Source organism: Aphanomyces astaci (assembly GCF_000520075.1).
Source record: "Aphanomyces astaci strain APO3 unplaced genomic scaffold supercont1.13, whole genome shotgun sequence".
In the NCBI taxonomy this organism is placed as follows: Eukaryota; Oomycota; class Saprolegniomycetes; order Saprolegniales; family Verrucalvaceae; genus Aphanomyces; species Aphanomyces astaci.
In genome coordinates this window covers 1,099,689-1,124,101 of record NW_009798276.1, presented here as the reverse complement: position 1 = coordinate 1,124,101, position 24,413 = coordinate 1,099,689, and the positions used below count along the sequence as shown (strand labels likewise).

Here is a 24,413-nt window from a genome sequence, read left to right as displayed (position 1 = left end):
TACAAAACCCAGTACGTACACCATCGTTGCCATGTATTATTGTAAAGCACACACACTCTCAAAGGACGATCATTCGTGGAACAACTGATTGGACGGTTGTGACGGAGGCTGCTGCTGCTGTTGCTGCTGCTGTTGCTGCTGCTGCTGGGCGGCCGCATTCGCAACGCCAATCAAATGGTTCATGTCGTCCGCGTCCAGATCCTGCAGGATGCCCTCGACGCCGTTCGACGAGTCGGCACGGAACGAGTTGAGTACCCGCGCGACGACCGGGTCGTCCTCCATGTTCATGATCCAGTTGGAGTGTGTGTTGAAGTTGGTGGTTTCGTCCATGTCGTCCAGATTGAGCTGTCGGAACGACGCCGTGAGCACGAGCTGCGTGAGGATTTCCAACGACATTTGGCCCCACTCGAGCTTCTTCTTCTTGGACAAGAACGGCGGCCGGAATGGCGCGTCCGCTCCGTGGGTGCTGCTGCTCGTGTCGCTGTACAGCGACTCCTTGTCGTCGTCGTCGTCCAATGAAAAGTTGTTGTCCAAGTGCAGTGTGTAGATCCAGTCCATACGTGGCAGTCTCCCAAGGCTGATCTCGACCTTGATTGAATCCATGAGCTCGGTAATGTCGAGCTTGGGCAGCCGACCCGCGCGCTTCTTTTCTTGCTTGGGGTGTAGTTGCCTCCACTTTTTCTTGATGTCGTCTTCCGCTCGTCCCTGCACGTGCCACGTCATAACTCGACCATAGTCACTATTCGTTTGTACCGGAAGCAACTTGGCCACCAACGTCCACCGGTTGCCAATCTTATTGTACACAAACTCCAACAGCGCCAACTCGGCCGGTGAAAATTGACTATAGAAAACTCGTTAACGAATCATGGGGTTTCGACGTGTGTACTTTCGGTTGATGGACGGGGCCAAGTGGTTCCGCCAACGCTCGCGGCACTGCTTTGTCCTACAAACCTGGTTGGAACGTCGAGATGACATTTCGGCAACGTACGTGCGACCGGGGACGCCTTCGGCCACCTTGACCCATGATTCTTGGTCGCCATGGATCTGAATCTGTTGCCTCAAGAGCGCGTCCTCATCTTGGGACCACGTGCCCTTGATCAGACCGGGTTTCAGCACTTTGTTCCAACGTTGCAGGCATTGCGAATGGTTGCGCCCGGGTACAAGGTCCGCGATCGCCTGGTCGTGGTACGTGAGGACGTGAGCATCAACATGGACTCTCTCAAGATGTTTCGCGAACCTTCCAGTTTTCATTCCCATTTTGCTCGACGGCCGCACGAAGCGCCGTGTCTTCGGCCAAGGTCCACTTGCCCGCCGTGCCTACCACGGCTTCCGCCGGCTCGCTAAACCTTCGTTTCCTACATGCATCGCGTGTGTCATCGCTCCGTTCATGACCAAGTTATCATTGTACGTGGGCTGCAACAGGTCGAAGCTCGTGCCATTCTGTTGGGTTGCCATTTGGGTTGATCCAAGTCTGACTGTGTGCATCCAACTCGGCAACTCGGTGCTGGCTCCTCTCCCGTCACTTGGCCAATCCATTCAGCTAAACTATTGATCAGATGGGTCATCTTTTAAACCAATCGCAGTGCAGGTGCTTGTTTTTGATTGGTCGCTGCAAGGGTAACCGGTGACAGATTTGTACAGCGTAGTCGAAATACCCACGAGAAAAGTGTCGAATTCTTAAATGGGAATGCATGTCCTCCACGAGAGTGATTGGCCGTCCAAAATTGGCGTGATATATATATTTTAGCCAATGAAAGCTGTGCATTTCAACAGCGATGATGAACGCATTTGATTGGTCAGAATCGAGGACAGGAAAATTGGGAATGCTGGCGCCAGAGTTACTTTTACCGCAGGCAACGATGAACAAAATCATGGGCTCGTGGACGGCGATGGAGGATCAGCTCCTGCGCAGTCGCGTGGAACAGTCGCACTCAGAGTCATGGTCCAAGATTGCGGAAGGCGTGCCTGGACGATCGTACGTTCAAACCACCGACACACGTCATGTGTGCATGTCCACGATGAGTCATCGGATGTATTGGTGTGTAGGTCCAAGCAGTGTCGGGACAGGTGGCGCAACCATTTAGATCCGTCGTTGATCAAGTCGGCGTTCACGACGGATGAAGAAATCGCTCTCGAAAACGCGTACGAAGAACTGGGCAATCGGTGGACCGAAATTGCCAAGCGATTGCCAGGGCGATCAGAGCACGATGTCAAGTTGCGCTGGAAGACTATGCACCCGCATCGATTGGATCGGTCGAAAGCGACGACTCGTTCAGCACCGACGCCGCCTCCACAACGTCGTGTTGTCGAGATGCCGATGACCCGGCCGCGACAGATGTCGAACGTAATGGGGTCGGACGTGATTTCCATGCTGGACGAGTTAGCTGTGGACGATTCCACCGCGGCCCCTTCCAAGCGACCGCACGTGACAGATTGGGACTACACTGCTCCTCCCCCAACGACGGCGGCGCGGCCTCTCGCTGGGTCGTTCCAACTGACCGACTCGTTCTTGAACACACTCAAGAAGATCGAACACAACCCGACCGTGGACGAAGAAGCGCTGATCGACTCTTTGTTTGCGTCGTTTGGGCCCCACGACGAAGAAGCCATTCGTCGCAGCTTCAATATCAGCATGCAGGAGTTCGATGCGATGCTCGAGAACAAGACGACCCTCAAAAAATCGCTCACGAAACTGTCGTCGACCACGTCCAACACGAGCAACGCCGGGTTGAGTTTCCTCAACAACACTTCATTTCTCAACAACGACGACATCGACGGACTCATCTCGTCCTGTGTCGACAACCAAATCGACCACTTGGCCCAATGACACATATAAGAAGATCCACACACTCCCACTTATGTACTGCGAGTATAATATCTTTCCACAGCATATTCAACGAGGGAACGTTGTTCGCGACGTGATGATTTATATTTGTTGTTGCGAGGTTGCATGTCATCCGGACGACAAATGGTGTTTTCTATCCGGACGGATGGATTCAGAAAGTTCTCTTTGTTGATTGGCTACACGTTTCGTACTATTTATTATCCATGTCCTTTCTGCGGATTATTTGGTAGCCAACCAAATGTCGCAGCGAAGGTTTGACAGAATTGGGACATTTGAAGGATAGAAGAATGTGGTTGTGTGACTGTCTGGATTTTCAAACAGATTTTTCGAGAGAATCAGTTACATATTGTGAGTAAAAACAAGTCCCTCGACGTGCTTTTTCTATTTTTGTTTTGGCGAAAATAGAAAAAGCACTTTTTTAACCCTCCAAATGTTGGATCCAGAGGAATTTTCACTTTGCGGCGATTTGATAGAAATTGCCAATATATCGACAATTTTGGCGTGTTTTTTCATACTATACGTATATATCCAGACTCACCCTTTTGACGTTAAAATCGATACATGACCGCTTAATTGGCGCCACTTTGAACGGGGGTACACGATCAAACCCTACTTTGGGCATTGGTCCATTTTCACTGCAAATACGCGTACGATCGTATTCATACGTTCGTAGTACAATGAGTACTGCAGTACGACGTAGTACATACTACTAACTAACTAACTTACGTAGTACTTACAACGTACGGTAGTTAGTACCTGTCTAACAATTCACGATGACGAGTGTATACTAGTATACTAGTACTCGTACTGTATTGTCGATTTGATATTGTGTATTCAACACTACATTGGACTGGGGAGGCGATCGAATAGCCTAAACAAAGAGATTATGAATGTCTTAAGCCAATCACATCACTCCATTCCAGAGATTTTACCAGTCTCGTGCCCTGTCGCTTCGGATTGGGTAAAATCAGTCGGGGAAAACATGGAAAATACATTCGAAATCGCTTTGAAGTTTCGACTGCGAAGTCCAAAGTTCAGTGAAAAGCACAATACAAATTTGGGGCAATCGAATCGCTCCGACCAAACCAATCCACAATCGATCTGATTGAGAAATGGGTTTGATTGGCTAATAACTTTGAGCTCATCTGAAGTAGCCAATCAAATCGATTTAAATTCCAACGAGAAACCACGCCACAACATTCGAAAGTACAATAGTAATGTTAAATGTAATCGTGTTCCGTTTTCGCATGTACAGATAGTGGCTAGCGGCGCTTGTAGACGTGGAACGGTTGCAACAAGGCGTCATCATCATCATCATGATCGTCATCATCGCCATCGAAACCACTGGCGGTGCGATCTACATGCGCGTGCAGGCTTTCCGTGTGTAGGACATGTCTCCTCCCGTACGACCCAAACGTCGTTGGTTCTGAAAACTCCCGCGGCACCTCTGGCGATCGTTCGTAGTCGCCAAGCACCAGCCGAGTGTCCAACTGATCCGACAGCAACTGGGACGGTATGTACGCCGGACAACCGCCATCTTCGTTGACGGACGCATACGTTTCGTGGATAAAGTCCATGATCGCGTCGGGGTTTTCAATCACGCCGACCAGCTGCCGGAACTCGGCATCCGTCATGCTAGTGTCTTTGAAGGAATCGAAGATGGACACCATTTCCACGGGCGCCGCGGGCATCGCCTGGGCAAAGTGGTCGCTCAGGACCAATTCGCGGAAGAATTCCCAGTCTTCGGCCTTGACGCTGGCAAAACTCAGCAGTGAACTGTCCCGCTCCTTGAAACTTTCAAACATGGACGACGCGCGCCGAGACATGAGGTCTGCCGCGTCCGGATCCAATGCTGACGGGTCGGGATGATGATGAGCAAAGTGTGGTTCGTCCTCGGGATACCGCTGGTGGAGATGACGAGGGGTGTCTGTGAACGCGCCGCCAGGCGTTGCTTGTACGGGTGCAAAGGATAGCTGGGGAACATGGCGAGGATTGTTGCTACTGTGTCGAGTCGCGGGGGATGCAGGAGAAGATGCAGTGGACTTGGCATGATGCGTCATCAGCGGCGGGCGGCCTTGCTTGGTTGGGGGTTTGGAATGGGGATGGAGCACTTTCCACCGCATTTTCACTGAATCCTCCGTGCGTCCCTGTCAACATGTAAGGACGATTGGTCGACATATCAACATACCATACCGGCATGCGATCGGCGATCTGGGTCCAGCGGTTTCCGAGCTCTGCGTACGCCGCCGTGAGGAGCATGTCCTCTTCAGACGAGTACGATCCTTTGTTGATTGACGGATCCAAATGGTTCTTCCACCGCTCGCGGCACTGCTTCGCCCTAATTGTCGACGTTATTGACGACGTCCGACGGAAGTATGGTCGTACGTGCGCCCATCGATCAATTTCGAGAGTTCGCCCCAGCTTACGGTGGTGGATGCTTGCACGAGTTGGATGAGAAGGTCGTCTTCGTCGGCCGCCCAATGACCCTTGATGAGGCCGGGCTTGAGCACCTTGTTCCATCGTTGCAAACACTGGGCATGGTTGCGCCCTGGCACTCGATCCGCGATCGCCTTTGTCCGTTTCATCAGTCCATGCAGTCCACAACATATGTCCTACCTTCCAGTTCTTGCTGCCAAATGCGTCGATGGCCTCGCGCAAGAGTTCATCCTGCTCAAATCTGAGGACATCACGTTGGGACGAGCGGTACCTGCTCCGGGGTCCATCGTGTGTTGATCAGCATGCCGTCTTCGCTGTCTGGCTCCAACTGACGTGACTTTTGCCCTGCGCTGGGACCCAATGAGTCGGGGCCATCGGACGGCCGACCCCGCTTCGTTAGCAGCGCGCTCATTGTAACTACGCAAAACTTCGCTCTGGCCTTTATATCATATATCCGGGTGTATTTTAAACTTCAATTCAATAATTATCATATGGATTAACGTATGGGATTGTACGAAATATAATAAACTGCTTGTCAGGACATTGCCGCCAAGTCGGCGGTCGATGACCTGCGCCCCATGTCTAAGTTATGCTTTTCCTGCAGCATCTTGGCCATGTCCTTGTCCATCATGACCCTCGCCAACTCGAGCGGCGACTTTCGCGTGAACTAGTGTGTCCGATGTTACAATGCGTCTAAAAGAGACGCACGTACGTACATTACGTTTGTTTGGTTTGGCATCGCATTCCAGGAGGTACTGAACAAGGTCGTGATTCCGCGTCTCGACGGCGATATGCAGCGGCGTGGTGCCGTTGATCTATGTTACCATGGTGAAGGTAGGTGGCTTTGATGGGTTACGTACGTTGATTGCATTGACGTCGCCTTTGAACACGACAAGGATGTTGAGAATCCTTCGATTCCCGCGTTGCACTGCCACATGCACGGCTGTGTTGCTCCACACCTACAACAACCCTCTTTCTCGTAAATGTCTGCATGCCCCTCCATGGCGACGACACACCCCGTGCGGTACATTCACGCTCTCTGCTCCTGACGGTGTCTCCAGGAGTCGTTGGACCCGCGGGTAGTCGTCCGCGTACACTGCGTCCCACAATGCATGGTGCTTCCATCTCATGAGAATGGTGGATTAACGACAGTTACATCGACCAATGTACTACTGGAACTGTCATCTCAAGCTGTGGATGATTCTATCGCGGATCATCGATGGCTACACGGAGGGGGCTGTTGATGGTAGGGAGTCCTATTGAGCACCTTAATGACACACATATCACGAGCGATATGCATCTCCATGGCATGTAGGAACGCTTCACAGGTCATCTTCCTACTTCACCTTGGCGACCTTTCGGAAACGGCACAAGTCACTTGCGTCACGTATACCATACAAACCATAGGTATAAATATTCAAATAATCCGCCGCGGGGGACAACACGACGGCCTTGACGACGCTGCATGGCGCAGTAGGTGAACGTGATACGAAGAAGATACGAAGACGACAGGCATCTTCACCCAACACACACGGGGGTACAATGTCGGATCAACCGCAGGACGAGGAGTCCAAGTACAACGACGATAGCGCTGTGCTAGTGGAGAAAGTTCAACGACGACTCAAAGAGCGCGCAGCCGAACAACATCGCGGTCGGACCAGCGCTGTGCTGGAACTCAAAGCCAACACGGAGAAAGCATTTGCAGACTTGTGCGGGAAGAACGAGAAGCGGAATGCCGATGCCGACGCGTTGGCTCGATCGCAAGACAGGGAGTTCCAAGAGTTGCTCGCGGCGGGTAAGAACCCGTACGAGGTCTTCCGCGCACGGGAGATCGCCGCGCGGGCCGCGAAGAAACTAGCGACGCAGAAGAAGAAGATCAAAGAGACGGAGATGGACATTGCCGCGCATATGGTGCACGAAGCCGCGCTCAGTCAAAAACGCGACGAAGCGGACAAGCGCCATGCCGCGTACGTGCGCAAGTACCAAAAGGAACTCGGCCGAAAAGTCGTCGAGGACCGGACGCAGAATTACATGATTTCACGCACAGGTGGCGAGCTGGTGGACCCGACCGGTCGGACCTTTCGCATCGACCCGAGTCAGGTGACGGTGATGAAGGATCATTCGTTTGGGTTGGGGAAAAGCAGCGTCAAGTCACGCGACCAGCGGGACAAGGTACTCTAAGCGCATGGATAAGCAACCCTGACACAACGTAGGTGATCGACATGGTGGCGGCCAAACCAGAGCACGCAAACGTTCAGATCAACCCCCGTGGGTTGCCAAAACCTAAAGCAAAGCCACCAACCACCCCACACAACAACCAAGGGGGGGAGCCAGAGCTATTGCTGCTGCCTCCGATCGTAGATCCTCCCGGGAAAGAGATGGTCCACTTGCATGGGGGGGGTAGTAGTACACCGCAGAAACCACACTCGCATTTACCGAGCCTAGCTGCAAAACAGAATGACGTGAAAAAGGGGTTTGGGGTGCCCAAGCGCAGCAAGTTGGAGGAACACATGCGCGTCCAGGCCCTGGCCAAGCAGAAGGAGAACCTCATCGAGAAGCAGATCGTGTGGCGAAAGGAGTTTGTGGGCCGCGCCTTCTTGGCGGATCCGGAGGTTCTTTGGTTCAAGGACTTTGATGTGGGCCGCCCGCAGACGTTGCGGTTCACGCTCACGAACGTCAGCAACACATTCAACCACTTCAAGCTACTGCCATTTCCAGATGACACGCGAGATTTCTTTGACGTTCAGTACGACCTCCCGGGTCGAATGAGTGCTGGCATGACGTGTCACATCCACGTGACGTTTTGTGCCAGAGTGAACCAGGACATCGACGTGGAACTCCCTGCCGTGGCCAAGACGGGATACTTCTCGATTCCTGTGAAATGCACCGCCAAGCGTGTCGTGCCCGTACTAAGTGCGTACAATCTCACGTACTCCAATATTGTCGTGGGAGAAACCAGCAAGCAAGTCGTGATCTTGCGGAATGACGGCGCCCTTCCAGGCACGTTTCGCATCGTAGCACCTGCCTCCACGAAGGCGACTACGGCAGCGGTGGTGGTAGATGGAGGCTGTTTGGTTGACGAGTGTGCAGTTCCGGATGCCGTTGATCCTGTAGCCGCCGCCGAGGGCTCTGCAGTGGTCTTGGAAGGGTCGATACAGCAGCCCGACGGCGACGACACTTGCGCGACAGTAGTCGACGAAGCGGCGTCGGCTTGCTACGCGTCAGAGGAAGCGCTACTGCAATATGCTTCGTCTGTTGGCCAAGTGAACCACGACAAAACCATCCAATCGATCACGACGACGTGTGAAGGACAGGTGGAAGCGTACGGGTCGTGTCCCATTGCGTTTACATTTGCGCCGCACCGCACCGTGGCGGACCTGTGCCAGACGTTTCACGTGGTGTTTGATTCGCCGAGCCATGTGGCTCCGTTGGAGGTGACCGTGGTCGCCCAAGCGGTGGAAGTGCCGCTGTATGTCGAACATCCGATCATGGACTTCAAATGTTGTGTGTATGGCAAGCTGTACCGCAACAAGCTGATCCTTCGCAACCGGGGCAAAGTCGCGATGAAGTGCCAGCTCAAAGTGCCGCCGTATTTGCACCAGTGTTTGGAATTTCTACCGAACTTTGGCTTTGTCCAAGGCAGCCTTACCACATCTACCACCACCACCGTCGTTGAGCCCGGCCGCTTGGAGATTCAAGTCAAGTTCCGCCCCGTAGAATCCATCTGGCCAGCCGTGCTAAAACGGCGACTGGGATGGAAGCAAGGCGACGTCGTGGCCCTTCCCCTGCAAGTGCTCGTGCCCGACCAAGTTCTTCCCGTGTACTTTGTCCTGCGGGTCCAGTTGACGTCGGGGGAGCTGCAATTTTCGGCGCCGTCGCTCTCGTTCGGGCCGTGCAGTACCACACAAAGCGTGAGTCAGCGCCTCGTGCTCACCAACCCGTCGCGCCTGCCCCAAAAGTTTGGGTTTGTCCACATCCCCCCGGAGATTCGCGTCGAGCCCAACGACGGCTTCGGCACGCTCCTGCCCCTGGAAACGACCGCCGTGACCGTGTTTTACAGTCCCCTCTCGGCCACGGAATTCAAGAGCTCGCTTACGTGTGCCACGACCTTGAATCGGACGTACGATATCCCGTGCACGGGCCACGGGATATCGCCAGCGCTGCGGTTTTCCGAAACGGTCATTACGATGGGTGCCGTCCCGGTGGGCCAGTTCGTCGTCCATAGCGTTGTGTGCACCAACATGAGCGCCACGAGCCAGAAAATGGAGATTGCGCTGCCCCCCGAAGCTACCAACGTACGATAATACTCGGACATACCCGTCATCTTGTTAAGAGTGTGATGATATGTAGGTGCTGCACATTCGACCACTGGTGGCCACCGTGGAAGCGCACAGTTCGATCCGCATCGAGTTTGAATTCCGACCCAAGACTGTCGAATCGTTTCAACCGGAAAATCCTTCCGACGATGGCGCGAATGTCCACTTTCAAGTCAGCCGACCCGACGCCATTCCCGGCCTCGTCCATCCGTCGCACCACGAGGACGACCAAAGCCAACCCACCAAGTCAGAGCACTCGTGGAGTTATGCGTTGCCGTCGGAGCCCAAGAGCTACCACGGCACGTACAACGTCTTTTGCTTTGTCGACGGATGTGCAAGCCAAGGGCCCCAGAGTTTCCGCGTGAACGTGTCTGTGATCGCCCCCGAAATCTCTCTGAAACCGGACAAGATCGAGTTTGGCCAAGTGGCGGTGGGGCAAACGGGGGTGATGAAGCTCCAAGTGATCAACAATTCCGCCATCGACCTCGACATGACGATGGTGCCGCTGCATTCCGTCGGGCCGTTCTCCATCCTCAACGCCCTGCGCGTCGTCAACGCACACGGCGGGCTTCGGGTACACCATCGTGTGTATAATAACCCTTAGACCTGCTGTCTCACTTGATGTAGACGATACTTGTCGAGTTTGCCCCGTCGGCGCCCTTGATCTTTCGAGAAGATTTAGTCCTCCAGACGGCGCGAGGGGACATGCGCGTGAGTCTCCACGGAGAGGTACATAACGACATGGCACATATCACGAGGCTACTAATTGGTTGGTTGTTCGACGTGATATGTCTAGGGTGTCAGCCCCGTGCTGAGCATCACGCCCGCCGACGGCAAAATCCACTTCAAACCGGTGCTAGCAAGGGAAAAAGGGTACACGGAGTTTTCCCTCCTGAATTCGTCGTTGTTTCCGTTAAAGTACACGATCAAGTCGCTCGACAACGGCACCACCCACCCAAATTTCAACCAAACCAGTGTATTTTCGTGCATTCCAAACGAAGCGTCGATCCCGCCAGGTGAAACCCAGGTCGTGCGTGCCACGTTTAGGTAAGTACACTATCGTCAAGATGGTCATTTTGTTTACAACACTTGTTAGTCCCGACCACGAACGGCCCACCGAGTACACGACAACGTTCCGTGTGGATGTACCCAACCAAACCGAAGACCACGTGATTGTGCTCCAGGTACTGACTAGCTCCAAGTAATATCTACTAAGCGAGGGTTTGGGGTATTCTAGGGGCGATGCTGGGAGTGCCAGACGTACATGCTTCACCCCAACGCATCTTCGCCTCCTCCAAATGAAGACGTGTTCGAACTGCCGCTGCATGTGTCGACCCCGCTGGCGCTGGCCGACTTTGTGAAGAAACCCCCGCGACTGATTCAAGTCGAGTTTGGGTCGGAGGCCCACCTGCAACATGTTGTCATTGGCAGCATCGGCCCCCAAGGCGACGAAGGACATGCGCCGTCGTTCTCGGACGGCAAGAGCAGCACCCCCACGACGTTTGAGGTTGTGTTTGAATCTGGCAACGGCATCAGCTTGATGGAAAAGTACCGCAAGTACTTTACATTGGAGCCACTCAAAGGCACGGTGAGCCCTGGCCACGAAACCAGCCTCTCCATCCAGTTCAATCCCCACGTCGACGATCACGAGAGCACAAACACCAGCAACAACACAAACGCTGGATCGAGCGAACTGCGCATCCTCCACTGGATACGTGTCACTGCTCGAGTGACGTTGAAGGGGGGGTACATTCCCCCAGTGTTGGGGGTCGTCGTGTCAGAGCAAGTCGTGCAGTTGGTACTAAAAGCCAGGGTGCTCACATGACCAAGTACATTATGCTTTTACCTGTCGGTACAAGTGTTTTGTTCCTCGTATGGGGGAGTAGGAGGGGGGAATTGGGGGGGTATGGGGGAAACTGTAGGCAAGTACTACGTACTGAATTGTGCAATGCACTTTTCAAGGTCAAAACGTTAATAGAGACATGGCGGTCAAGACAAAACAAATGGGATAGTCGCCGCGATTGGGTTGACAGCGCCGCCACACATCGATGGGAGTAGGGGAGTGTCACACTAATTTCAGTCACACACTAATTCGAAGATGAAATGTCGCAGAGTGGATTTGATTGGCCACTTGATTAGTGTTCTGGGTTTTGATTGGTCAATCTATTGTCTGTCGATTTGGTGTGCTGGTCATTGTTCGATTGAGCACCCCCACTGCAATTTTTCGAATCGGCTTGACAATATTGCCATAACGTTACTGTAGTCCGCACTAGCAACACGATCTTTCCATACTAAAGGCAGTACAAAGAATCGATCGATAGATTTTATGGCAAAGAACCCAAAAGTCCAAATTATTTGGGTAAAAGGACAATACCAGTAACTAATACGTTGGGCGGACTACAATAGTGCTATGGCAAGAACTAATAAGATTGACGAGAGAGCATGAGCGTGCTGCATGCACAGATGAGGATGACATCTTTGTCAGTCGAAGATGAACGTGCATCCGGAAAAAAGGTGTCGTGGCGATAGTGTTCGGGATTTTATCCGGATACCTCACCTGCTCGATCCGCCGAGCCATAGTGACGTTTGGAACAATGGGGCAATCGGGCTCAAAGGGTGGCAGCAAGGACGAGTTCACGTACGAAGACTCTGACGAAGGCTTCACGGACGCGCTGAAGATCAACCTGCAGCGACTTATTGCATATGCCAAGAGTGCCGACGCCAACTTGCAGCGCGAAGTGGCAGAGAAGCTTGCGAACGAAGCCGTCAAGCGTACGTGGTCCGGTCCTGCCTGGCGGCGACACACTCATCCATCTTGTTGTAGCGGACCGTCAAGTGCAGATCGTGGAGCTTGATGGGCTCAAGCTGCTGCTTCCGTTGACGCAGTCGAAAGACACGGAAGTCCAGCGGCTGGCGGCCCATGCGTTGGCGAATCTGTCTGTCAATTGTTCGTCGCACAACTTCATATGGCTTCATTCGACAACACCTCACTTGCATGATTATTACTTAGCCGACAACCAAGCGAAGATGGCGAACGAAGGCGGCATCGACATGCTCATTCACTTGTTGCAATCGACTAACGAACATGTTCAGCGCCAAGCTGCCAAGGCTCTCGCCAACCTCGGCGTCAATGGTATGATCATCCATCAATCAAGATCTTCCTTGACACGATTGTCGTGTGTGCAGTGGACAACAAGGAAAAGATCGCCAAAGCAGGCGGCATCAAACCGTTGATCGAGTTGGCCCGATCCAAACAAATTGGCGTCGCGGTCGAAGCCATCGCAGCGTTGGCCAACTTGGCCGTGAACGGTAACGTCCATTTTGATATTTCCCGGTGGTTGTAATCTCTCATTTAAACATCGTGGGAGGCAGATGCAAACGAAATCGAAATCGCACAGGAAGGCGGGCTCAAGCCCATTATCCACGGGGCCAAGTCCGACTCGATGGAGCTGCAGTCCCAAGTCGCCCGTGCGTTGCGCAATCTGTCTGTGAATCGTACGTCATTAACAACCATTTTGTTACGACTACATATTCGTCGTAGCCGACAACAAGGAGCTGATTATCGAGTTGGGCGGTGTCGATGCATTGCAGCTTCTGGTGCGGTCGCCTAACGAGCGCATTTGCCAGCAGGCCACCCGCGCCCTCGTCAACCTCGGCGTCAACACGGCCGAGTAGGGATCGATCGGTTGTTGTCGGCCAACAACAACCATCTCCATCCTTAGATAACCAAATGCATTGTTGTGTGTATTCACTAGTGTTCCCATGCAATAACTACCTACTGCTACAGCACTACGTTTGGCTACAACGTGTACTCCCTTCCTTCTTCTTCACCCCCTTTTGAAAGCAGCTCTGCTAGCGCTTGGGACCGCCGCGGTCCATCCGTTTCGTCGGCAGCCACGCAGCCAGGGGCGGGGCACCGGCCGCCGGCGTCTGCGGCATCATCGTCCGTCTCTGCATTTCCCCGCCAATCTACACATGAAGTTATATATAAGAGCTAGACGAATCGTGTTTACACACCTCGTAAAACGACGACATGAGCAGCGCCTGTTCTCTCTTTTGGCCAGCTTTGAGCTCCTTGAGTTTATTTTCGAGCATTTCGACCTTGGCTTGTCGTTCTGAAATCTGGTTGCGGTGGACGCTCACGGCCAGCATGTACTTGCTCTGGACGGCATGCAGCGTCTTCTTGGTGTACGTCTCGAGCTTCTCCTTATCCTGGGACAGGTTGTTGATCACCGACTCCTTGTCCTTGAGCCGGTTGGTCAGCTCGGCGATCGTCGCGCGGAACGAGTCCGTTTCTTCAACGTTGGCCGCCTACCCAGCAATCATCCAATTCAACCTCCACTAAACTATATATATATATATATTGTCGATTTGATACAAATTTGGGGAGGGGTACAATCGAATCGCGCAAACCGATCCACAATCGATCTGATTGGTTCAATTTCATTGAGAAATGGGTTTTGATTGGCTAATAATGTTGAACTCATCTGAAGTAGCCAATCAAATCGATTTAAATTCTAACGAGAAACCACAACACAATGAAATTTCACTCGAAAGCACAATATACCATTTTCCGCGCTTGTTCTTCGTGCGCTTGCAATTGCGTGGCCAAGCGGGTATTGGTCGATTCGAGCTGCGCCAGTTGCGCCGACGACACGCCTGGACCCATCCCTTTGGTCGCTTCGACCAGCGCATCGAACTGCCGCTTGGTCTCCACGGCCTTGTCCTGCCACACTTGCTTCATGCGGAGTGCGTCGTCCCGTTCGTTTTGCAGCGCCAACACGTCACCAGACACTGCGGGCGATGTCGCAGACGATGACGTCTCAGGCAAGCCGTCCACAAGCTGCTGCAGCCGCCGGTTGTCGTGCTGTAGGCGGGCCACCTGCTCGCGGAGGTTGAGGCCGCCCCCGAGCACGTCGGCGGCGCTCGTGTACATGTCGTCCCGGCCTCCGTCGTTTGCCGGCACATGCGATTGCATTTCCTCGAGCTGGTGCTCTAGAAACTCCTTACCGTGGAGCGCGCTCTCGAGCTCGTCTTGCAGCTGCCGACACTTTTGGTCCTTCACCTGCAGCGTCGATAGGGCCTCGACGTTGGCCGTTTCCAACTCGACCACTTGGTTCTTGTACTTTTCGATCGATGCCTTGAGGCTGGCCATGGTCTTGACTGTGCTCTCCAAGTCTAGCATCTTCTCCAAGTACGACGCGTTCTGCGCCTCCACCTCCCGCACGTGCTCCTTGACGGTGTTCATCTCATCCAGTTTTTGCTTGTATTTGGTCACCGTCGACTCTAATTTCGCCAGCGCCACGAGTTTCGATCGGGAAATATCTAATTCATCCTACAACAACCACGTATCAAGGCTACGTTGAACGACAGATGGATCGTGCACTTATAGGTATATATTCTTGTGTGTTTATATATTCTAAATTGGAGAATTGCAAAAGTATATTTAGCCAATCAGATTGCAGGAAACCAATCATCAACATCGAATTAGTGTATGATTTCAATTAGTGTGAATATACATCGCCACAGGACAGCTTTTTCACAGTACAAAGGATCGGCAGCACACAAAAGCCCAAATTTTTGGGTAAAAAAAACACAATATAACCGCTTACCGCTTGACGGCGCACTTCGTGCTCCAACACCGTCATCCTCTCGGCGGACTCGTGCTTGATTTGGTGGAGCTCGTCCGTCTTGGCCTGCAACTCGACGCTCAGCACGTGCTTCTCGGCGTTCACGAGCTCCTCCAGCTTCTTGTTGTCCCGCGCCACCGCCTGCTGCCGCTCCCCGTTCAGACGGGAGTTGTCTTCTTCGAGGCTAGCGATTCGAAGCCGCGCGTTCCGCACTTCTAGCGCGACCTTCTCGTACTCCTCCGTGATGGCGCGCTTGTCCTGCTCGGCATCCTGCCACTTCTTCTCCATGGCACTGAGGCGCTCCTTTAGATCTCGCACGTCGCCAGACTCGTCGCCGCTGAACCCGCGGATGGGCGTTGAATCCAGTAGCCCAATGGACGACCCGCGGAGCGCGGGCGAGGCAAGACCATGGACGGGTGACAACGGAGGAAACACGGTAGTCAGTTGCTCCAGCATCGCCATGACGCTTTGCTGGACACGTTGTTCCAGCGCCATGATGCGAACGACAAATGTCTGCCGTTCGGCGCAGTTCACGGCGCAGTACAACACCATGGCGGCCAACTTGCTCAACTCGACTTCCACGGCGGTGTCCAGGACCTCGGCACGGGCAATGCGGTTCAGATCGACGTGCGTGGCCACTTCGCATCGCACGGCGATCTCGTCGTGGTAGAAATTCTCAATGCTTCGTGCGATCGCGTTGAAGTTGGCCAGTTTTAAGATCCAATTCGAGGCCACCCCGCCTTCGTCTTTGATACCCGACAGGTTGAGGTACTCGGGCTCACTACATCCCATGGTTAGACATCACCCTCATGGAGAGATGAGAAGCATGCGACAGAAGCTTCGTCGTTGACGTGTGTACGAGGGGGTTTGTCAATGAAGATCGTTGTCGCAACGTACATTTGGTGGAGAACGCGCGCGAGGAAGACCCCGTCAGCCACAGTCTGCCATGAGGTCACCGACGGAAGGCCTGTTCCAATGGGATCGTCGGTGGTGAATGTCTGCAGCCATTCGAGGAGCGATTGCCGCTTCTCGACGTCCATATGGAACGCATCCCCGTCCATCTTGTTCGTTGTTGCTGACTTGGACGACTCTGCAGAATGTTTAGAATACACCAATCAAATCCGACACAATTTAATCATTTTAGCCAATCCAAATCGTTATAGTCAAAATAGCCGTGCATCGGCACAATAACTATCATTTTATACTGAGCTCAGTATGCTATACAAAACCAAAAATAACATAGCGTAACTGGAAGCGTTACTTTGATATCATGTTGCCACGCTATTGGCGGCGATACCTATGTAAGCTGGCTGTGGACACGTGAAACATGTGAGAGGACGGACTGCTAGATGCTCTCTGTGTGTATTGGATCAAGTAGAACTCTTGATATTAGGAGGAATTAGGGGGTGGATTTAGTTGTCGGCGACGATCCATTCGTCGATGGCACGTTCGTAGTCTTGGATTTCACCAGCAGTGAACCACATGCCGATTTCGTGCTTGGCGGATTCAGGGCCGTCCGAGCCGTGGACCAAGTTGCGGCCGGTGGAGATGGTGTTGTCTCCGCGAAGGGTGCCGGGGGCGGCTTGGTTGGGGTTGGTGGCACCCAGGATCTTGCGACCGGTCAAGATGACATCAGTACCTTCCCAGACCATGGCGACAATGGGACCAGACGCAAAGTACTTCACGAGGCCGTTGAAAAACGGGCGACCGGACAAGTCGGCGTAGTGTTCCCTGGCACGGGCTTCCGTGGGGGTGAGGAGCTTCAACGCGACGAGCTTGTAGCCCTTCTTCTCGAAGCGGCCAATCACTTCCGAGATCAAAGCACGTTCCACACCGTCGGGCTTGATGGCGATGAACGTACGTTCGTTCTTGGTGCCAGGGATACCCGTGTACGGGGACACCTTCTTCACGGCCTTGGATTCGGCAGGGGTGGAGAATGCAATGCCGGCGGCGACACCGGAGACACCAGCCACGACCATCAGAGGGGAGAAGGCCTTCTGCGCCAAGGGGCGGGCTTGGGTCGCCATGGTGCGGGCGGCTTGTTGGGCGACGTTGCGGATCACTCGGCGGGCGAACATGTTGCTGGCAAGTGCGAAAATGACCTTCCATGGTTCCACACGTGCAACGTGGGGCTGCCACTCATTGGGACGTTTTGAAACGTCATTCGACCAATCAACGGCCAGGGATCTTGACCATTTCATTCAACCATGAAAAACGTCTCAAATACCCGGTATATACATCACAAAACGCGGTATATTTACACGTTAAACGGTATAAGCAGGGTTAGGTAACCAACGAACCAACCACAGCACGTTCCTCCATCAAGTCACGAAACATAAGGCCAACTGTATGTGGCCCAGTTTGGACGAACAAGACAAGTCCTTTGTGAAGTGGAATACATACATAGCCTACTGCATTGTTACGGCGTCGAATTACAGTATACTAGTATGATGCTGCTGTACAATGTACCTATGCTCGAGACTGGCGAGTTATACTGCAGATTGTCACCTCGAGGCATAACATCGTCAAGTGTCGAATAGGTTGCACGACCTCTATAGGTACAGTATCAACGCCACCGCTACCAAACGTGTAAGATCTGAAACTCAGCATTCCGATTCGAATCATGTGTACCTAAAGAGGTACGATTTCATACGAACGAGACCATAAAGGTACATCACTGTTTCATGGCGGTCTAACGCTACTACTGGACAACTACGGCGCGAAATCGAAAATGATGCACATTGATTGCCACCAATATTGATTGGACCATCGGATCGATTGGTTGACGAGAAGCCTCTCACACATGATCATTGGAGAGCCCATATCATTTTATACAGTGCATCGATAGTAGGACTGCTAGTAGTACTAACAAACCATTTCGTACTTATTCGAACCACGTCATCATGGTGGGAGTCCAAGGGTTCAAGCGGTGGGCATTTGGGTCGGCAGCTGCAGCCGTGTCCCAGCGCCAACTGCGCTCCCAGCGACGATCTCTGCACTCTATCGATGCACCAGACTCTCCAGTAGCCCCGAAACCAAAGAAGTCGCGCGTGTCGAGCAAGTCGGCAGCCTCAAGTGATGACACGACGCACTGTCCAAAGCGCAAGCCATCCCCCATCGGCTTCATTGCCACGACACCAGTTTCCGGCGATCGAGTGGTGTACGCTTTTCCTGCGCTCGTGTCGGGCAAGTTGGTCAAGCGCTACAAGCGATTCTTAGCCGACGTGCAGTTGGACGACGACGACACCGTCGTGACGGTGCATTGCCCCAACACCGGTCCCATGGTCGGCCTCTTGGACATTCCGTTGGCGCCCGTCCGACTCTCGGTGAGCCACAACGCGAAACGAAAGTATGCCCATACGTTGGAGTTTATTCAAGTCAAAGTACTGTCATCCCCATCCCCATCGTCCATCGTCCATCATCGTTGTTGTGTCCTCATATTCTTGTTTTGAACTAGAACCAGGCCGACGCGATGGTGTGGGTAGGCGTGCATTCTGCGTCTGCCAATCGCATGGTCGAAACTGCCTTGCGCAACGGATGGCTCCCCCAAGTCGTCGGCCATCGGCGCATCACGTCCATCCAACCCGAAGTCAAGCACACCAAGGACAGCCGCGTCGACTTTGTCGTGACCACCGACGATCAAGTCGACACATATGTTGAAGTCAAGAGCGTCACCCTGTCCAAAGAAGAAGAACAAGCTGGAGGACGCGATGCTTTGTCATCTCGACGCCGCTGCGCCGTCTTCCCAGACACCGTGTCCACCCGAGCATCCAAGCACATTGAGGAGCTGGCCCATGTACGCAGCAAAGGCCATCGCGCTGCCGTGGTGTTCCTCGTCCAGCGAAGTGACTGCGCGACGTTTGCGCCGAGCTCGCTCCATGATCCAGCGTTTGCTGCCCACTGCGACAAGGCCAAGGCGGCCGGCGTGACTTTTCACGGATATGCGTGTGCGTTCAACGACGACGCCTCCCATGTGACGCTGCTTGGGCCGTTGGCTCCTCACACGACGGATCTGTTGCACTCTGTCGCATAAACCATAAATGCGCAACATGATTGGACGAATAGAACACTACAACGAGAAGTGAGGGTGGAATTTTAGTTAGTCGACCACGTCATCGGAGTACTACTAGTAGTTGTGCTACTAATACTACTAGCAGTCGGAGGACGTTCGTGCTGTCGACGGATCGACGCGGCGGCGTCCACGACGTGGACATACTGGAAATACTCGGCCAGCCGTTGCTTCAGTCGAGTGGCGTTGTGTTGTAGTGGCGCCACGTCATCACCACCAACGGCGTCGCATGCGCCGAGCAACTTGTCGAGCAGCTCGTACGGCATCCAGTGCTTTGGCGACGTGTCGGCGGCAGCTGCCTGGTGAAATGCCGTCTGCGACAAGTCTTTGGGAACCAAATGATCGATCGCCAGCGCCACCGCTTCGTCGAGCACCCCGTGGTCCAGATACAGTCGCAGCAGCGCGACGGCGGTCAGCAGTCCTGCGGCCACCGCGGCGTCCGTGAGCCACGTCGGAAGCGGCGCATGCGACTGCAGGAGCGTGTCCACCGCCGCCAGGTATGCGTCCGGGCTGTGGGTGTGCCGGAGCAGCGCTTGGAGGAGCGATTCCGTCCCGCTAGAGTAGGCAAAATCGCGGGCGACGGCGCGCACCACCACTTTGACGTCCATGTCAATGGCTCGGGCAATCGCGACCGCCAGCGCCACGTTTGTGGCCATCGTGCCGTCCGGCGTCAGATGTTTCAGCAGCAGCGACACCACTTCGCTGCCGCTTTGGCCAGCCAGCGCCGCCGCGCTCGACCCGACAAGCTTCAATTTGCCTCGCACAATCAGCAGCTCCCGACGCAAGTCGGAGGCCGTGATGACGCGGAGGGGGTCCGTCGTTCGGTTGGTGGTCTTTGGTTCTTGGTGGATAAACCACCGATTTTGGGGTGCCGGCACCAGCGCGAGCACGTTCGTCGCGGCTAGCAGCGCGTCCCGTTGTACCCGCAGCACGTCCACATGGAATGCATCGGGCTCGAGCCGCACAAACAAAGCGTGCATGGCCTGCGCGGCAGCGGCAAATCGCGCGCGCTTGACCAGGAAGCTGTACAGCAGCCGCAGCACGGACACGGCGCTCTGCGATGCGCGCTTGATTGTCAGGTTGGCGTGGGTGTTGGCGGCCTGCCACTGCAGCACGTCCTCCACTTTGGCGTCGAGCGCGCCCCACGTGAACCCGACGACCACATCGACCCGCCCCGCGTCGCACAGCTGCAGCACGAAATGGCGCACACATTCGTCCACCGTCGCCGAGTTGGCGCGTGCAACGACGTGGTGCAGGGCCACATGCGCCTCGTCGTACAGTCGCTCAGTCAGCGCCAGCTTGAACACGTTGTACCAGATAAACTCGGTCGCGCCAGTCACATCGTCACTACAGTGAAAGACCAGCGACGCGTGCAAGAGCTGCAAAATGAACTTGGCGGCATACGGGCGCGGCGCCGTCTCCTTGAGATGGCCCGTGATCTCGTACAGTTGAGAAGTGGAGGCGGCAGTGGTCGTCGAGCGGTGTTCCAACTCGAGCACGGTGATGTAGCTGCGCACAGCCCGCTCCAAAATGTGCGTGACATGGCGGCGTTCGTGGTTGAGTTCGTATCCAACGACCGCTTCCGCCACCAACGCATCCCCGAGCAGTCTGGTCAGGTACATGGTCACAGCGCCGTCGTCGTCAGGGTCAGTGGGGTGCTGCAGGGCGTAGCGCACGACGACGCGAACCACGTCGTGCTGGCGCGTCGCGTGGACAAACGATGCGAGCGCCGGCAGGTCGTGCACCTTGTGGAGCAAACCCAGCACCGCCGTCGCCAGATTGCGTTGGACATCATTGTCGTCATCATGACGTGCAAACGCTTGCACGAGCATGACCTGAGTGTCGGGTGATGACGGCTGATCAAACAACCACTGGTAGAACACCCACTTGCGCAACAAAGCGAAGCCGCGGGGAAGTAGCGCCGTCGAGATGTGTTGGAGCGTAGCAGGCGCGACGAATGACGGCTGCGCGTCATCCAAAAACGCGAGAAAGCCCAGCGCCGCGTACGTGGCCGCGAGCATGTCGTGGACGACGACAGCCCCCATGCGATGCAGCGCGAGGCTGAGGTCCGTGGACGACGGAGGGGCGGCGGTTGCACTTGGGGATGCCGACGACGACGACGCGTCCAAGAGCGTCAGGTTGTCCACCAATGCCGTCAAGACGGCGGATTGGGCGGTGGCATCCCCCGCCAAGATAGGCGCCACACGGGCCAACAGCGTCGGCAGCGACTTGCCTTGGTGTTGGTTGGTGTGGACAAGGCCGCGCTGTAGTTCGCGGCGGAGTGTGTCGAGCAGCGACGGGCTGGTCAGGTCCACATGAAGGTCGACATTCCACTCGCAAAGCACCGCCGCCCTGACGTCGCGGTGGGAGAACGACGCAAAGAACGGCGTGATGAGGGCCGAGAGCTCGTCGTCGTGATGCACCGAGGATGATCCAGTCGTCGCGACGATCGCGCGGGTGGACGGAAACAAAATGGACGTGTGGTTGCGGCGCAGGAGGACGAGCGAGCCTTGGATCGAGGCCACGCCCAGCGGAATGTTCTCAACCGCCCAAAGCTACGGACAAACACATCAATGGATTTGGACTTGGCTGCTCAGAGTACTAACCTTGGTGCATTTCTGCAGCAGTTGCACCCACATTGCCACGCGAACGGTGTTGGCGTCAGTCTGTTTCTCGCGCCGAGCCTTGTCTGGGCATTCGCGGTGCACGGCCTCAAGGGCCAGACGGCGGAGAGCCGCGCCCGACACGGCCGTCGACGCCGCGGATAGGGCGTGGCGTATGCATTCGGCACTGAATCGGTTCGGGGCAAACAGTCGGTCGAGGTAGTAGCTCTAGTAGTAGTCGTAGAAAGAGATGATACTATGAATGATGGGGAGATACTAAACTACTATTGTCGATTTGATATACAGATTTGGGGTGCAATTGAATCGTGCAAACCGATCCACAATCGATCTGATTGGTTGAATTTCATTGAGAAATGGGTTTTGATTGGTTAGTAATTTGGAGCTCACATCTGAAGTAGCCAATCAAATCGATTTAAATTCCAACGAGAAACCACAACACGAAATTTCACTCAAAAGCACAATATATAGAGAAATCGTACGTCAATGTCGGCAACGTCAGCTGTAGAGGCATTGTTCAAGTCAAGGTCGTGGGATTCATGGTGGTGGACAAACGTGTCCAATCCCTTGACGCGTTGGCCCAGGATGACCTTGGGACCGGTTCGCGAGATGGGGAACACATAGACAAAGTCTTCTGCGACACTGCGCCACACGGATACGAGTTGCTGCGACGACGAGGTTGATGAGGGCCCCAAGGTTGATGAGGGCCCCACGACAACGAAATCGACCAAGCGGGCGGCGGCGGCGGCGGGCACGACGTAGCGCCGGACAACGTCCAGATCCAGCACCTTGGAGGTCAAGTCGCCGCGAAGGAGTACGATCTCATTCTTGGATGGGTGCGTGATGGACGACGCGTGCACGAGGACGCGGACGTCGGTCGACGACGGGATAAAATGGAGGACCGCGAGATCGGCGGCGGCGGCGTCGAGTTCCAAGTGCGGACGCAGAGACTGGTTGCACAGGCAGCTCTGGTGCTCGTACGACCACACACGCAGCACCAAGTCGGCGGACAGCGTCACGATCAGCGTGTCCGAAGAGGTTGAGTCGTCGTCGACGAGGTCGGGGACGGCGGCGATGGCGATGATGGGCTGCGGCTTGTTGGTGGGTTGGAAGCCAAGGCCTTCCCACACCCATTGGAGCACAGAGTGATCGGTGAGCGGGACCTCGTGGAACGAAGACGCCGAGTGGCCAAAGATCGACAGTCCTACGTTGATGGCGAGGACTGCGCCGTTGTCCCCGCCGACGACGACGTTGCATTCATCGAGCCAGCACACAGAGGAAATGGACGTCTGGAGAGGTAGAGACGTCATCGCGAACGCCACTTCGTCCCGCGCGGCGTCGGCAAAGTTGAGAACCGGGTCCAGTTTGTAGCAGAAGCGATGGACGGTCTTCGCGGCTGTCACAATGCATACGGACAAGTACTGCTTGTCTGCCGATTCAAACACACTCACACCATTTCGCGCGACACTTTCTGCAATAACACATCACATGACCGACAAGGTGCCGATGAGGTACAGTACATACATACCTGGCAGTTGGATTGCCAACGATGTCGACGGTGGGGGCGGCGCTGTGGTGACAGGGGCGGCGGTAGCACTGTCGCCGGCAGTATGTTCCCACAAGAACACTTGCTTCCCAATAGCACGGAAGCTGACGAAGCTCACTTTACGCACGATGCATCCGCCTGCTAAGTTCTCCACCCCTACACCAGCATGAGCCAACAGGGTGATGGAGACACATGGACGGACGTTGAGGAGGCGTGTATGGAGGGGTTTGCTGGAACTTGGACTTGACGAGAACGACCGACTCGGCGTCCTTGTCCACGTACACAAGAGGGACTTCTTCGAGCAGCGCCAGTCTTCCGTCCATCCGCAATTCAATTCAAATTGGGCGGCGAGTGTGGCCATTTGATTGGACAAAATGATTCCAACATCATGTACGGTAAAGTCTAAATATCCGGATTTTTCGAATGGCTCGTTTGGTTCCGTAACGCTTAAAGTAACGATACCGTTTCAAAGTTAACAGTTAACTTACTTTAGTTGATTTGTCAGATCGGAAATACCAAGGTGTTAGGTTAACGTGAGGTCGGGTACTGGAAATCTATTCTGGTTCTAGTGCCACAATATTACCGATGAATTTGAGCGTGTATTCTTGCATTGACAGTCGAGTACGAGTACCTGTTTACAGTTAACTGTTAACTTGAAAGCTGGGTTTTCATCCTAGTTTGTTTACCCTTCCCCTAAACGTCGTGAACAACAATGTCCACTTGCCTGCAACGAAGCGACGGCACGCTTCACTTAATAGACCTCTTGGCCAATTATTGTGCTTTTCACATATTTTGGCTAATCTGGGTATAAATACCCGCTTTTAACCAGTGGGTGACGAAGTTTTAGATTAATTCAACTTAGTTTTAGCTAATCGGAAGTACCTATGATTGGATGAGCAAGAGCTGTTCCTGCAGCATATGTTGCTAACCTGAAGCGTTTGCCCATTTCA

At 54.2% G+C, this 24,413-nt stretch overlaps 10 protein-coding genes across 11 annotated transcripts; 4 read left to right on the top strand and 6 right to left on the bottom strand.

Annotated features, from left to right (window-relative positions):
• Positions 1–8: 8 nt before the first annotated feature.
• On the bottom strand, positions 9–1,583 carry H257_06780. 2 transcript variants are annotated; one of them, XM_009832137.1, is made up of 6 exons: positions 1,409–1,583; positions 1,238–1,355; positions 989–1,176; positions 887–943; positions 754–841; positions 9–705 (listed from the first exon to the last, which is right to left on the bottom strand). In XM_009832137.1, exons 1-6 carry the CDS (start codon positions 1,534–1,536, stop codon positions 70–72), a joined length of 1,215 nt encoding a protein of 404 aa, XP_009830439.1. In that variant the 5' UTR covers positions 1,537–1,583; the 3' UTR covers positions 9–69. The 2 variants fall into 2 exon arrangements, with proteins under 2 accessions (XP_009830439.1, XP_009830438.1); XM_009832136.1 differs by having other exon boundaries at positions 887–1,176.
• A 234-nt stretch (positions 1,584–1,817) lies between these two features.
• H257_06779 (hypothetical protein) lies at positions 1,818–2,924 on the top strand. The gene is made up of 2 exons (XM_009832135.1): positions 1,818–1,975; positions 2,047–2,924. Exons 1-2 carry the CDS (start codon positions 1,824–1,826, stop codon positions 2,825–2,827), a joined length of 933 nt encoding a protein of 310 aa, XP_009830437.1. The 5' UTR covers positions 1,818–1,823; the 3' UTR covers positions 2,828–2,924.
• A 1,183-nt stretch (positions 2,925–4,107) lies between these two features.
• H257_06778 (hypothetical protein) lies at positions 4,108–5,693 on the bottom strand (the record flags this gene model as incomplete). Its single annotated transcript, XM_009832134.1, has 5 exons — positions 4,108–4,992; positions 5,039–5,183; positions 5,231–5,415; positions 5,462–5,512; positions 5,553–5,693. The coding sequence occupies 5 exons, from the start codon at positions 5,691–5,693 to the stop codon at positions 4,108–4,110; spliced, it is 1,407 nt and encodes a 468-aa protein (XP_009830436.1).
• Positions 5,694–5,816: 123 nt separating this feature from the next.
• On the bottom strand, positions 5,817–6,411 carry H257_06777 (hypothetical protein; the record flags this gene model as incomplete). The annotated part of the gene is made up of 4 exons (XM_009832133.1): positions 5,817–5,948; positions 5,998–6,096; positions 6,142–6,240; positions 6,298–6,411. 4 exons carry the CDS (start codon positions 6,409–6,411, stop codon positions 5,817–5,819), a joined length of 444 nt encoding a protein of 147 aa, XP_009830435.1.
• Positions 6,412–6,692: 281 nt separating this feature from the next.
• H257_06776 (hypothetical protein) lies at positions 6,693–11,474 on the top strand. Its single transcript, XM_009832132.1, has 7 exons — positions 6,693–7,453; positions 7,495–9,576; positions 9,632–10,171; positions 10,225–10,326; positions 10,394–10,644; positions 10,694–10,781; positions 10,835–11,474. The coding sequence occupies exons 1-7, from the start codon at positions 6,824–6,826 to the stop codon at positions 11,420–11,422; spliced, it is 4,281 nt and encodes a 1,426-aa protein (XP_009830434.1). The 5' UTR covers positions 6,693–6,823; the 3' UTR covers positions 11,423–11,474.
• A 711-nt stretch (positions 11,475–12,185) lies between these two features.
• On the top strand, positions 12,186–13,348 carry H257_06775 (hypothetical protein). Its single transcript, XM_009832131.1, has 6 exons — positions 12,186–12,369; positions 12,422–12,544; positions 12,608–12,730; positions 12,784–12,906; positions 12,970–13,092; positions 13,139–13,348. The coding sequence occupies exons 1-6, from the start codon at positions 12,192–12,194 to the stop codon at positions 13,270–13,272; spliced, it is 804 nt and encodes a 267-aa protein (XP_009830433.1). The 5' UTR covers positions 12,186–12,191; the 3' UTR covers positions 13,273–13,348.
• H257_06774 (hypothetical protein) lies at positions 13,314–16,313 on the bottom strand. The gene is made up of 5 exons (XM_009832130.1): positions 16,125–16,313; positions 15,210–16,008; positions 14,165–14,932; positions 13,615–13,908; positions 13,314–13,566 (listed from the first exon to the last, which is right to left on the bottom strand). Exons 1-5 carry the CDS (start codon positions 16,286–16,288, stop codon positions 13,450–13,452), a joined length of 2,142 nt encoding a protein of 713 aa, XP_009830432.1. The 5' UTR covers positions 16,289–16,313; the 3' UTR covers positions 13,314–13,449.
• Positions 16,314–16,584: 271 nt separating this feature from the next.
• H257_06773 (hypothetical protein) lies at positions 16,585–17,325 on the bottom strand. The gene has a single exon (XM_009832129.1). The coding sequence runs from the start codon at positions 17,303–17,305 to the stop codon at positions 16,640–16,642; it is 666 nt and encodes a 221-aa protein (XP_009830431.1). The 5' UTR covers positions 17,306–17,325; the 3' UTR covers positions 16,585–16,639.
• A 785-nt stretch (positions 17,326–18,110) lies between these two features.
• Positions 18,111–22,251, top strand: H257_06772 (sugar fermentation stimulation protein). Its single transcript, XM_009832128.1, has 2 exons — positions 18,111–18,610; positions 18,685–22,251. Exons 1-2 carry the CDS (start codon positions 18,131–18,133, stop codon positions 19,258–19,260), a joined length of 1,056 nt encoding a protein of 351 aa, XP_009830430.1. The 5' UTR covers positions 18,111–18,130; the 3' UTR covers positions 19,261–22,251.
• H257_06771 (hypothetical protein) lies at positions 18,666–23,803 on the bottom strand. Its single transcript, XM_009832127.1, has 5 exons — positions 23,666–23,803; positions 23,446–23,619; positions 22,400–23,388; positions 21,903–22,127; positions 18,666–21,851 (listed from the first exon to the last, which is right to left on the bottom strand). Exons 1-5 carry the CDS (start codon positions 23,784–23,786, stop codon positions 19,323–19,325), a joined length of 4,038 nt encoding a protein of 1,345 aa, XP_009830429.1. The 5' UTR covers positions 23,787–23,803; the 3' UTR covers positions 18,666–19,322.
• Between the last annotated feature and the right edge of the window lie 610 nt (positions 23,804–24,413).